The 14117-nt window shown below is 32.1% G+C and overlaps 1 protein-coding gene across 1 annotated transcript in view; it reads left to right on the forward strand.

Annotated features, from left to right (window-relative positions):
- Positions 1 to 234: 234 nt before the first annotated feature.
- Positions 235 to 14117, forward strand: part of LOC149797256 (uncharacterized) — a 44130-nt gene continuing 30247 nt past the window's right edge. Inside the window, exons 1-10 of the mRNA XM_089960736.1 lie at positions 235 to 288; positions 1169 to 1267; positions 2385 to 2519; positions 3551 to 3718; positions 5351 to 5504; positions 6041 to 6176; positions 7125 to 7194; positions 9457 to 9562; positions 10566 to 10654; positions 12357 to 12486. Of these exons, the coding sequence (XP_089816862.1) occupies positions 1181 to 1267; positions 2385 to 2519; positions 3551 to 3718; positions 5351 to 5504; positions 6041 to 6176; positions 7125 to 7194; positions 9457 to 9562; positions 10566 to 10654; positions 12357 to 12486 (1075 nt within the window). The 5' untranslated portion in view covers positions 235 to 288; positions 1169 to 1180. The remainder of the gene's footprint in view (positions 289 to 1168; positions 1268 to 2384; positions 2520 to 3550; positions 3719 to 5350; positions 5505 to 6040; positions 6177 to 7124; positions 7195 to 9456; positions 9563 to 10565; positions 10655 to 12356; positions 12487 to 14117) is intronic.

Raw genomic sequence — 14117 nt, forward strand, 5'->3', positions numbered from 1 at the left:
TTGCCACGTTTATGAACCAATATCCCTGCGTTGCATCCATCATAAATATTTTCACCTGCTTCCTAAATAACACCAATATGATGGATCGAACAATAGGCCCTTCAGCAAAATAGATGCCCATTAAAAAGAAACAGTTTTGTAACAACTTTAATTGATATCGACCGAGTTCATTGGTATATATGTGTATCCTTATTACGCTTGTCTCAGAAGGTGTCCATAGAAGACGTGAACGGGCGTAAGCGTCCCACGCAGGAATTTGTCAACTCGGGCCTTCATCGACAAAAACCCGTAAGTATAAACACATACAGATGTTGACGCTTTATATATTATTCGAAACCGTGTCATTCGTACCAAACGCATTGTTCATATAACTTTGACCAATAAATATATATAAATAATGGCATATATCCTATGTATATTTGCGATTTATTCTTGTTTTAGAAGTGATACTGAAGTGCATAGTGCATCATGCTTACTTTTAACTATGTAATGAAACTCTTGAGATGTTGGAACTGGGGGATTGGAAAAAAAAAGACGAGCTCAATGGAATAGTGCATAATTAAAACATATTTTCCTATGAAGTAGTCTTTAATTGGAAGCCAGAAATATTTGCTGCTCAGAGAAACAATAACACATTTTATCCTGCCTAACTTTGGGATAACGAATTTACAGTGTTCCCAAGCATCTGAAAACCAACAGATGTGTATGAGGAATGCATTTCCATCGTAACACTAATCGGCTAATGATCTTTGCTTTCCAACAGCCCTTTAAATTACCACAAAGCACATTGTAGCACGTGCTATGCAGATGCCTCATTGTTATGACATAAGTTGTGAAATATTGTGTTTTTCTTTGGCTTATTCACAGCGAGTCATTTGAACATCGAAAGATTTGTATCTGTTTACATTCGGTTGTCAACAATGAAATCAAAAAAAATAAAATTCGGTACAAACCATTTATTGTGCATGTATATCTTTTTGTTCAGGAAACTTTCAAAACAGCCGTTAGGATGTTTACAGTTGTGTGCAAAATGTTACACAAATGCATAATTTCCAAAATAATAGTTTTAAGTTCACACGGTCGAAATTAATCAAATTAATGCTTGCAAATCGTAGACAGAAAAAAATTAACCTATTTTGCCCGGGTTTTTCTCGGGGTTTTTTTTCAGCCTTAAGGTGAGATGGGAAGAGGACTTTTTATTTTGGTTTTATTGACCATAACCTGTCAAATACCAGGCACAGATGGAAATTCGAGAAGACAAGATGAAGTAAGGAAATATATGATATACAAAATTCATAAATGTTAGTCCTTTAATTTTTCTTTGATCTATAAGAAGCTGAAATGAAATTTAAAAAAAGAAGAAAACGAAAATATCATGGAACCTAGCTTAGCCTATTGTGAACAATAAGAAATAAATCTGGTTAAATTTCATCATGTATTACAATGATTATAGGATATTATTTAGTGATAGGATATTTGTTCAAAAACCCATTACAAACAAAGACATATAAAGCACAATATGGTAATCAAAAATAAAATCAGACACACTCATGGTTCCAACAGAATAAACAATAAGCCCTTACCCTTCTGGCTATGTCTTATATTAATAATAATAATAATAATAATAATAATAATAATAATAATAATAATAATTATTATTTTTATTATTATTATTATTATTATTATTATTATTATTATTATTATTATAATGTAAATAGTGATAAGTACTGTATCCAATTTTACAACTTAACATTAGGTAAAATGCTCAGTAATTAGGGCGTTTGATCATGCTTTGCTTAAAATCATGTACCTTGAAAAAATCATTTATATCCAGTACATATAAAGTAATATGTAATATACATTCGACAAATATTAAACGGAGAAAAGAAATTAACTTAGTAAGTACATGGAAATTTCAACGTTTTTCAAGGCCTCATTTCATATTCACTTGATATTTTAAAATTATCTTCTAATATGTATGCAAGGATTTGAACTAGGAATGATAAAATAGCACAAAATCATTAGCTTGGATGAAATAAGCATTTTAAATTTGATAAGCACAAAACTTTTATTAAATTGACAGTGATATGATAACAAACGAATAGTGACATTCAAATGAACCAAGGAAAATGTGTACAAATTTATATTTTTACTCAAATTACAATTTTTTAAATTGTTTCTATTTTATACTTATTTCTTGATATACCTAAATTCTAAGATAACACAGGTAGCGGCTTTGGCATTCAATCTACTATAACATTCCAAATATATTGTCTCGACAAGGCTTCAAGTACATTTTATTGTCATTGATATTTGGGGGAAAAAGCTTTAGTAAACACCATTAGACGTAAATATAAGTATTGTATTCCTTTTCACACCCAAAGGTTATAAAGCCACTTCCCCAGGAATTAGAAGAAGAAGATGATGCAGCTCTCCCTGTTAACGAAAAAAACCTAGGAATCGTGATGAATGAAGGAAAAATGCTGCCAGCCAATAAAGAGCGATTAAATAAAGTTCGGGTATGGATTAATAAAACGTCATTATTTGGATTGTGGGCAGTGTATATATATATATATATATATATATATATATATATATATATATATATATATATATATGCATGCATGCATGCATGCATACATACATACATACATACATAGTGGACCTTAACAAATTTATATAAGCTAAAAAGCATGTCTCCAAGGAAATAATTATTTACATCTTTGTAATTGAAATATTAGAGCTGTATTTTTGTAAGATCTTAGAGTGTTTTAAAACATATTTTCAAAACACACGAAAAATGCATTCTTGACTTTCAACTTCAATGTATATGCAGAGAATTAACGTGATATTTAGAGTGTCTTCTGGAAGAAGTTATGAAATTTCCACAGGTTTGAATGTAACAGTTGATAACAAAATTGTCTTTGAGATCTGTCACATACTTGCTTTATGGGATTGAAAATATGATTATATGTTTGCAAGTGACATAAACAGTGGTTTTTCATCACTTTGCGACATATTCTAACAAATATATACAGATACGTAATGTCTGTCCATTAGTAAATATTACGTTCATTCGGTTCTCTACCCATTTGTTCGTTTACAAGAATAAAAAAGCACAAGGTTATTAGAAGGAAAAATATGGGGCTTCGTTTGTTTTCCACGGGGCATTAATCTCAAGTTCGAAGTTGATGGACAGAGACACATTGTCAGAATAAAACATTCTTTCTTCTACAAAGACCAATATAAGGGCACAGTGACCACCTGCCAGGAAAAGTTTTTCTGACAGAAGTCGGGGTGATCACTTATTAGTCAGCTACATATATGTATTCCTATCATGCATTTCGTTTTCAGTTTTGGGAATCCCAGGACATTACTATTGTAAACATTTTATAAACTTTGAATATTTATCAGCAAGACATCGAAGAAGAACCAAATTCAGTCACTAAGGCAAAGCATGTCTATAATGTATAAAAAACTTATATAAAAGTTCTATATCATGCATTATGAAGGTGTTGACAAAATTACGTCATCCACAACTTTAATGCAGCACCGCCTGGAACAGTTGAAAGGCAAGATGGAACACAAGACCACCATGGAGGCTGATATTCGTGACATGGAGAAACAGACGAAAGCATTGCAAAATGCAGTTAAAAAGCAGAAAGCCAAAAAGAAAAGCGAAAAGTTCATAGTATCCGAAAAGCTCAGACAACATCTGGTGAGTAATATTACAAACACACCTATGTATGTAAAGCAGTTAGGTATATAAATCTTCTTACATCGTGATATGCCGGTAGAAGAAAACGTTAAAAAAATTAACCTAATTTACAATTTAATCTAATATGCACATATGTCAAGGTGCAAAATTGTTTCTAATAAACAAAATGTTTCTTTCTACATTTTGTTTATTAGATCACATTAGTGTTTTATTGGTTTGAGATCAATGAACAGTAGTGGCTAATTCTCAAATTTTCTTATTGCTGAATATAAATGTCACTGTGAACATACATAAATGTAACAGTAACAAGAGAGCCAATTCTGATAACCATTAGGGAAATATCAAACACCAAGTTCTATATGTGTGTGTATTTTTAACGTAGCTCTAACAGTTTTTCAGTCATATTGCTACGATGTCTGCAGTGTGACAGGTTATAGTGATGTTTAGCACTGAGGCATCATGCCGCAGATATGTAGCATGATGTCCCACCAAGTGACATTATCCTGACACCAGGCCGTCCAGTCCTCACATTAACCTCTTAATGCTGAGCGCCATTTGTTTGAGTCTTTTTTTTTAGATGACTCGGTCGCCATTTTATAAGTCTTTGGTATGACTCGGGCGGGGTTCGAACTCACGACCTCCCGCATCCAAGGAGGGCGCTCTAATCACTAGGCCACCGGAGCGGTTCTAGTGGTTCGGAGCGGACAGCAAGTTCTAAATAGATTTGTTAGTATGTTAACATGTGTGATGGATTGAGTTTCTCAATGGAATTTTACTAGGATATTGATATCTCGACATTTTGCAATTAATTCTGCAACATATGGGAAAATATGCCGTTCCAGACTCTCCGAATCATTTGCTAGCAAAAGTGTAAACATGGAGAGTGTTTGTCCGTTACTTTTAGTATAAAATTTCCTATCGTTTTTGTTTCATAATGGATAATTTAACCCAGAACTTATTTTGCAATGAAATTTACCAAATTATGCATTAGAGAGCCAGTTCTAAGAACCATTCGGGAAAGATCAGACACCAAGTTGTGTGTGTGTGCGTGCGTGCGTGTGTGTGTGTGTGTGTGTGTGTGTGTGTGTTGCATTTTTAAAGTAGCTTTTTAAAAAATACAGGCATATCGCTCCGATGTCTGCAGTGTGACAGTTTATAGTGATGTTTAGCACTGGGGCAAATTACACACGCAAAAATCTAAATTCGCTCATAAGAATTTACCTTTAGCTGTAGTTTTTTACCTTTAAAAAATAGTTTGACCCTGGTCGCCCCCTCGTCAGAACCCTGAGTAAATAAAGTGCTCTAATTAAAAGCTTTAGTTGTAAATTAATCAAGAGCTTGTAGCCGGGTAGTATTGGAGTGTATATATTGGATAAACAGTATCACACATTTGTGGAAGATTTAAATGGTGGAAGGAACAATAATAATATCGCACTTTTGTTAAATCGATGTTTAAAACGTTACTTTTTAATTTCGCTTTTATATGTAGACATGAAAACAACAAATATTGCATAAATTCGCAAAATAAACAGAATTTGTTTTACACGAGGTCTCTCTTCCTAAAATGTTATATGTTGAATTCGTGCAGGGTTGGTTTTAGGCGTGTCTCTTTTCAATACTTTTATTTTACAGATAAATATCGGATCTCCTCTTGTCCAATATTTGAATGACTCCAATGGAAATAAAGGGGGAAACAATGCAAACGTAGCAAAAAGGACAGTGTATATAGATGAAAGTCAGACGTGGACAAAGGGAATAATCCCGTACCTACTGGATGCAGGTTTACGTATGTAATGAAACAGAAAATTACCTCATATGTTCAAATGTGCGTTAAATCTGTGTACGCAAGCATGTTTGTCTGTCTGTATGTCTATCGACTAATTAATGGTCTACATTTATGGCATGATTTTATAGTATGTAATACAGTATTAAATTGATATACAATCTACGAAACGTTTTGCATCATCTGTTTTGCTGACTTGAAGGTCTATCTAGCTGAGGAATTTCATACTGTTGTTATAAACAAATACATTTTGTGTATGTGTGTATACCTGGACATCCAACAGACCTCTCATTAAGCTTCAGTAGAACATTCCGATTACTGACGGCCTCTAACAGCTGTTAAAGATAGGTACGGTCTATTTGGCTTGACTCCAATTTTTGATTGACACGATATAAGACATATAACGTTCTAATATTCGAAGGATCTGAGTTTCTACTTAAACGTGTGCAAAACCTTTTTTCAAATATAGTCTTATAATAATAATAATAGTAAATTTGTTGTTGTTATCATTATTATTATTATTATTATTATTATTTAAGCGGCTTCGTGGAGATCTGCGGCGCTACAGTACATGAACGAATGGCAAGCTGTGACAGCCTATCGCTTCGTACCTTACACACCAACAGTACACGTCGACAATGGTCTGGGCCATAACACCACTCTACAATTCATATAGTAAGTCTTTAACAATACAAAATACAATAGAATCAAAATAACACCTTTCTTTCTGTCTCTCTGTGTCTCTCTCGCAGCCTATATATATATATATATATATATATATATATATATATATATATATATATATATATATATATATATATATATATATATATTGATCCATCAAATTTGTAAAGGAAGGGAGATATATTATAAAGTGTGTTGGTCCAGAACATGTGTGTTGTTGTTGTTGTTGTTGACCGACAATGTTTAGCGATCGCATACATAAACATATATATTATTATTCAAAATATAAATATACTGTATCTAAGCCGTCTTAAAAGAGCATGTCATTATACATTAAACTGAGTATAAGACTCATAGCGAGGATAAGACTCATGGCGAGGATAAGACTCGTAGCGACTTTAAGACACCAATCACGTCTTAAGGTTGGTGTCAAATTTTGTAGAACAAATCATCATGTATACAAGCAACTACCTACTTCTCATTGTCGTTGAACATTGCTTGCATCCAGGGAAATTAAGCTAAACAAACAAAACAAAATGGAACAAAAGTGGTAAATTTCATTATTTAATGTTTAGAGTAATTTTAATTGTTATGCAAATTTCAAATACCCATTTCTTTATGGTGCGCTGAATATTTGTACCAGGTTGAAAGTCGGTTAGCAGTTTATTTTCTCAAATTTACTGTTTCATGCTAAATTAATTTTGAAATATATTTTTCTCCTTATATATCCATCTCCCATTTCCCATTATATTGGCTGAAAGTGGTTGTCAATGAATTACTATCAAATCGCATGGTATAGTGTTAGTTACATGGAAATCCATAGTCTTTGCCGATGTAGTCAATATCCATAATACAGTTTATCTATTGTTTATGGACATTCACACTGTGTATGGTTGTAACAGTAGTCTTTTGTATTAATGCTATTATTTTCTTGCATAGTTCGACCGGATGTTGGTCGTACGTGGGAAGACTGACCAATAACATACAGACCATATCACCTTGCGGTGGGGTACGCATCTTTACTTATTTGTATGTATAAATGTGTGCATGTACGTGTGTGCATGGCATGGAAAGACACACACACACACACAAACACACACACACACACACACACATATATATATATATATATATATATATATATATATATATATATATATATATATATATATATATATATATATATATATATATATATATATATATATATATATATATATCTGTGTGTGTGTAATATCTTAAAAGACAAGTGCAAAGATAAGGTACTCAGGTTTTATGTATATTCCAAATGACATTTTTATCATGAACTGCAGGTATGCGTGTCCAGAAATTGTAATTCATTAACGTCCATTCGAGGATATAAAAGAAACGTTACAGTGACATTCACTGAATTAAAATCAACATAACATACTAACATACGAAATAAAAATATGGCATACACATCAATTATGAATTGGCTAACTTGTAATCACAAGCCAACGGGTACAAATTTGATAAGGCATGTAATATAACAGCATTTGAGTTGCAGAGTCTTATGTGTATCATTTTGAAGTGTGCTCTATGGCTTCTATTGATGCCTATGTGTTTTGCACTTAGTAATTATGGGAAAACCACATAACATAGCAAAAATTTTGCTTTTCTTGCATTTCGTTCGGTTACCCAAACTGAAGAACTCCTCTGCAGTAATCACCCGTATATTTTGTCCATACAAGGGTAAGCTGTTTTGATCGTGAATAATTCAAGAAGCGATTCGATCACTTCGTTTAAGCCCAATACGAACTGCTTTAAACATTCATTTAAGATAGGTGACGTGTTTGCTAAGGATGATATATTGGACTTCTCAGTGTATGTTTATTGGCTTTCAACTGCACTTTTAACACGTTATTAACTAAGTCAGTCAGAGGAAATGGGCTAACTATCTTACCCAAGGACTCATTAAGACAGCCGATGCAGGCTGGACTGGACAGGAATCGAACCCGTGACCCTTAGATTCCAACGCTCCACCAACTGAGAGAGAGTACGGATCCCCTTATGTAAACTGATGCTTGGCTGGCCAATATACCGAGAGTTTATTATTGTTAAATATTAGTAGTAGTAGTAGTGGTAGTAGTAGTAATGTTATTGTTGTTGTTGTAGTTGTTGTTATTTTTATCCAAACACTATTACCATATTACTGTGTGTATTAGGAAAATTGTTGATGTTATTATTACACTTTTTATTTTGATGATGATGACGTGTTTCCTAAATTGAACTAAAGATATAAAACTGTGACTTCTATGAATCACCTGCACTAGAAAATGGTCTAACTGACATTTGTACATTTAATAAAGATGTCTCATGCTTTTATTTATGATGAATTATGACGAATGAACTTGAAAAACGTTTGATATATTCAAATTCTTAAGTACTGGATTCGGATTTTAAATATGCCAAATATCAGATTACCTAAACAATCTTACACTCTCCAACTGAAATTGGAAGAAAATTGTATTCTTGGAAAACGTTTAATAAAGATATTATTAATATATTGATAATATTAGGTGAAGGCAGGGTTCACGTATCAATAATGAACGACTGTTTTATTGAAATGTTTATACAACATTGTAAAGATAATTTTATGCAAGAACTCGCTGATGAGGTCGATGGAATGGATTAAATGTGCTTTTATAATTGTATAGACAGTAATTTTACACGACTAATAAAGATGATCGATTTGGGTAACTCAGTTTATTAAGAATGAGATATTTACCAATTAGAACAAATACAGAAAAGTACATTTGCATAAGAAAAGCATACAAGGAAAGAAAGTATCACTTTATTGTGTCAAGTCCTATTTTTTATGTACTATAGAGAAAGTAAACACTTTCAAATATTTACATCAATCCAAACATCCAAATATTTTACTCATATGTTCATATGAGTAAACAGTCTGTTAATATACAATTTAGATATGTTTGTTGGTACAAACATATAATTTAAAAATATAATATGACGACTTGTCTTAATTGGTAACTACGTATGCATTAAATTTGCCAATTGTAAGAACTGTTGCCATTTTAAGACTCTATTTATATATATTAACTTACATTATGATTTATGAATTGAATAAGTCGAGAACGCGCGTGAACAGCAGTGTATATATGTCTACCATGAAATGATGTACCTCATATTAAGTCATAGGTATTTCTGCGCCGGCGTCTTAAAGTAAGAATTTTTACGATGATGATAATGATGTTGATGATGCTTATTATTATTATTATTATTATTACAGTCTGCAGCTGCGCATGAAATTGGGCATACTCTAGGACTTGCACATGAGCAGAGCAATGCTTATCGGGACTCAATTGTTCGAATTAATTGGGATAATATCAATCCAGGTTAGCAAACATTATGTTACTTAAATTTATCAAGTATGATATAAGATATTGAAGAAATATATAAGTATCACTGGTATATTTCAAAACATTTTTAGAGAAAATGATCTTTTTTATTGTCCTTCAGTTTCTTCAAGAACTTAAGTATAATAAGTGTACATCCAGTCTCTAAATTTTATAAATCGTCGTTTTCTAAAGAAACCAATCAAATACGCAAGTGAGACAGGTTGAAATACAACAGAAAAACAAAACTTAATATCACTTCCAATACCAGTTGATTTACTTATATATTGTTCATCTCATATTTTTTAACACGTAGGGAAGATTTCAAATATGGATTTTATGATATTTGTACTGAATTATAGCAACCTACATCATGAGTGTTTTGAATTTTTTAGACTGCAACAATCCCACAATTTGATTAAAGTGTCTGAAGAAATCAGTCTCAGACAAGAAAACCAGTCAATGTAAATAGCTTCTACTTAAGTGTCTATGGGGCACTACTTCGAGTTTGCGCAATAATACTTATTGTAAAATTATGTTCAAATTCTTAATTGATGCCGCAATATTCGATTAAAGTTAGTTTTGTTACAAGCCATTTTTTCTAAAAGTGATAAAGTCTCAGAGACATGACTTGTTTCCTAATTTAAGATACTCGGGTTATTCCAAACACTTCATTCAACAGAGATTCAGAGTTAATACATATAAGCTAATAGTGATCCAAATTTTGAGATGTTGGGTGGTGGGATTATCAGAATATTTTAAACGTTCACTTCTCTTTCTCTCTCTCTCTCTCTCTTTCTTGTACATAAGCTATTTTTAAGTGAAAGGACCTATCTAAGATGCAGACTTTTAAAACTCTTAAAACTCTTTTAAAACTCTTACCCTAAAATATATATATATACATATATATATATATATATATATATATATATATATATATATATATATATATATATATATATATATATATATATATATATATTTATTTATTTATTTATTTCAGCCTATGCTAGCCAATTTAATATAGAATCTGGAAGTAACTGGTTCTCTTTCGACTATGACTACAGTTCCTTGATGCACTACGGACTCTGGGTATGTTATCAAGTTAAACATGTGGCATATACTACGTGTGGTAATTTATTGTTTCAATAATTGTGATGATAAATAGATTGAACGCTTGCTTTATCCTAGAATTTATGTTTTACTATTATGAACATTTCCATTAGAAACATATTATCAATAGCACATTGCTTTTCTCACCTGTGTTTCGAACACATATTTATGTCTCAGAAGGCGTAGTCCTTTTAGGATTTGGTGTTGACCTTTTGACACTACTTAAACATAGAGCTGGCGCTAGATGCAATGGTCTACTCGGATAAATTGAACTATGCCGATATTACGTGCTCATAAAAAGATATACAAGTCAAAAAGACTTGACGAAATGCAAAATAAATTTTACACTGTTTTCAGAACAGATCTACCTAAAGCAGAACAAAAAATGTTTGTCCGCACACACACACACACACACACACACACACACACACACATCAATTGGGTCGGTAAGTTATGAATACTGAATTACGTCATAACCTGTCTTAGATTTGCAACAAGTATGTTTAAGAAATGGAAAATGTTATCAGCTGATCACAATTGGTCTTACTTCACCTAAACATATATTATATCATCCGATGAATGACCTAGATTGTCTACAGAATGTATACAGGGATCAATAAGTCAATTTTCTTAAACATTTTCAAAAAGATAACATTGCTTATAACACTATTTTAATATAATCCTAATGATATCTCCTATACGAATTATTTTCTAAAGGTATTCACTGTTTTCCTTGGTTTTCTCTATTTGTTTGGAAATGTTTTCTATAAGGGTGGCATAGTTTCCTGCCAACTAACCAGCAAGCTAGCGTGACGGCTTCTGACCAGCAAACCGGACTAGATTAAGGAACAAATATTAGGATTCACGTTGTCTCTTCATAGCCAATCTTTTAATTGTGTTGACAAAATTCATGTATTTGTTGTTCACTTTTTTCCTACTTAATTTTGCATCTCCTTGGTATTTAAGAGAATGCTCTTATTTATTACACACAAGGCATTATAGCGATATTTTACTCTCCACTTGCAAAAATTATATCTAAACAAAAGATTTTACAGCCTTTATATAAATCTCCGTTCTCTGTTGTTGTTCTTTCTCCTACATTTTAACACAAGTTGTCAGTTTTCGAACTTGAGCTTCAAGCATACTTTGCGGTATGGATTGTCAGAAAAGTAGCATTTTTCACCTTTCTTAATTTCTCTTTCCCTAGGAGTGTAACTGATTTTGGTCTGCATTTTCCACTGCTTTTTTTTAGCAAGCCATTGACAATATATGATAAGAAATGAATGATCATGTATTCTGTTTAATTTCTATTTTTTAATGTTTCAGTTTCTTTATCTTTCCTTAACAAAGCGAGGAGCACGAACTTCAGCATCTGTTACACGAATACACTTATTCAGCAAGTGTTTATTCGCCTGTTTTTACGAAGGTTAGCACTCCTAGCCAAAAGTTCCTAAATTAAATATAGAAGTTCATCAGGTTGATAAAATAATTCAGAGCTGAAAACATTTTAAAATTTTCTTTTCTTTTCTGTGTCAGATTTGACACTGAGATGTCCGCCATACTGTCTTCTTCCGTCTAAATGTTTGATTACTTCATGATCAGATTACACAGGTTCTATTACTTCATGATCAGATTACACAGGTTCTATGTCGTAATCATTCTCTATATCTTTTCTCTTTAGGATTTTACCAGAAACAACCAAAAAGTAATGACTATACTTGATAACAGATTGGAATACATGGTACTGACTAGATACGAAATGGATTACTTTTACCCGGCGTATGAAGTCCAGTTAGTTCTTAGACTCAATGGTAAGTAACATAAGTATTATTAAGGTACTACCTCTAAATTCTGCAGACATACACTCATGAGCGTCTGAAGGAATACTTCCCTGGGAAACATCCTAAGAGAGGGGTCAACCGCCCTTCACCAAGCCCACCTACCACATCTGCAGACACCTCTGTATATATCATGTGGTGGCCAATAGCATACATCAATACATATAACAATAGGTTTCATCGACATGTTTCCAGAACTAAAACTTATTGTACGCAAGACGTTTCTTAAAGAACATATGTGTAAAGATAGCACTTCACCGTATATGTTTAGACGGATTTGACAAAGAGATTGAGTGAAAGATGACGTTCTTACAGTCAAGATAACAGTAGAACGTAATATTGTTTACATTTAGATTTTAATGACAAAATAGTAATACATATGGTAAACACTAGCAGCTCTAAACTAAACAAATATGGGAGTATGCATTCAGCAACTTACTCATTCACATAAGCATCCATACACACACATATGCATGCACATTCACGTGTACACATCATCCGATTATACACACAAACATTTACATATGTGTACCAATAAACATACATATTTCCAATAACATAGTTTACGATTATATTAAGTTTTTTTTAAAATACCCATCTATTGTCAAATATTTCCTATTTACATTTCTATAGCCGCTATATATTTCTATATTCAAGATAAAAGCAACAATCGTTTTGAACAGAGATAAATTCGGACCGGGTCTAGAAAATCTGCATTCAGAAATATCTTGCTCTGCACATTGAATTATCAGACTAATTACATCCTCAACTTGAGTTTCATTACATCCAAGTATAATAGCTATATTTGTGAATAAAAAAATATTTATATATGACAACGTTTCCTTTTGATCCATTGTAAAATATAGTTGATACAATTTGTCTTATTTATATGGCAATCCCATATATATATATATATATATATATATATATATATATATATATATATATATATATATATATATATATATATATATATATATAGAGAGAGAGATAGAGAGAGATGTGATAAAAATGTATCGGCATGTAACACAAAATGAGCAAATCTATTTTGGAATAATTCTAATTCTTTTGAGAAATGCTTTGGCACGAAAAATTATATGTAATCGTTTTTAACTTCAAGCATCTAAGATTTTGACAATTTGATGTTCGATATTGTGACAAGAAACATATCTGCCAGTAGCCATCTTCTGAGTTACTAAATTCTAAATTCATATTTGGGGCTGTCTATTTTGCGTATTGGGGGGGGGGGGTCTACTGATAATGTACATAGGCACAGGAAACGGGGTGGGTGAAACCTCGATAATAATTTGTCTAATACGTAACGTAAGTACGCAGGTGGGTTGTGTAAAAATGCACGCATTTGTACGGAGTGAGGGGTCAAGCTTTGCCAGATTTTTGCGTACGTACTGAATGGATGACACTTTTCTTCTTCAAGTTAGTACGCAATTGCTTGTAGATAGTTTTTCATATATATCTCTACATCCTGTTTTATTTCTTTTAAAAAAAATTTTTATCACCATCAAAAGCTTATCCTCATATATTCCAACTAAATGAAATCACCAATATTTGATATCGAAAATTGGAACAAACTTTTCAAATAGATT

This window comes from Sinohyriopsis cumingii, chromosome 6, assembly GCF_028554795.1.
Source record: "Sinohyriopsis cumingii isolate HCF-2022 chromosome 6, ASM2855479v2, whole genome shotgun sequence".
NCBI classification, from domain to species: domain Eukaryota; kingdom Metazoa; phylum Mollusca; class Bivalvia; order Unionida; family Unionidae; genus Sinohyriopsis; species Sinohyriopsis cumingii.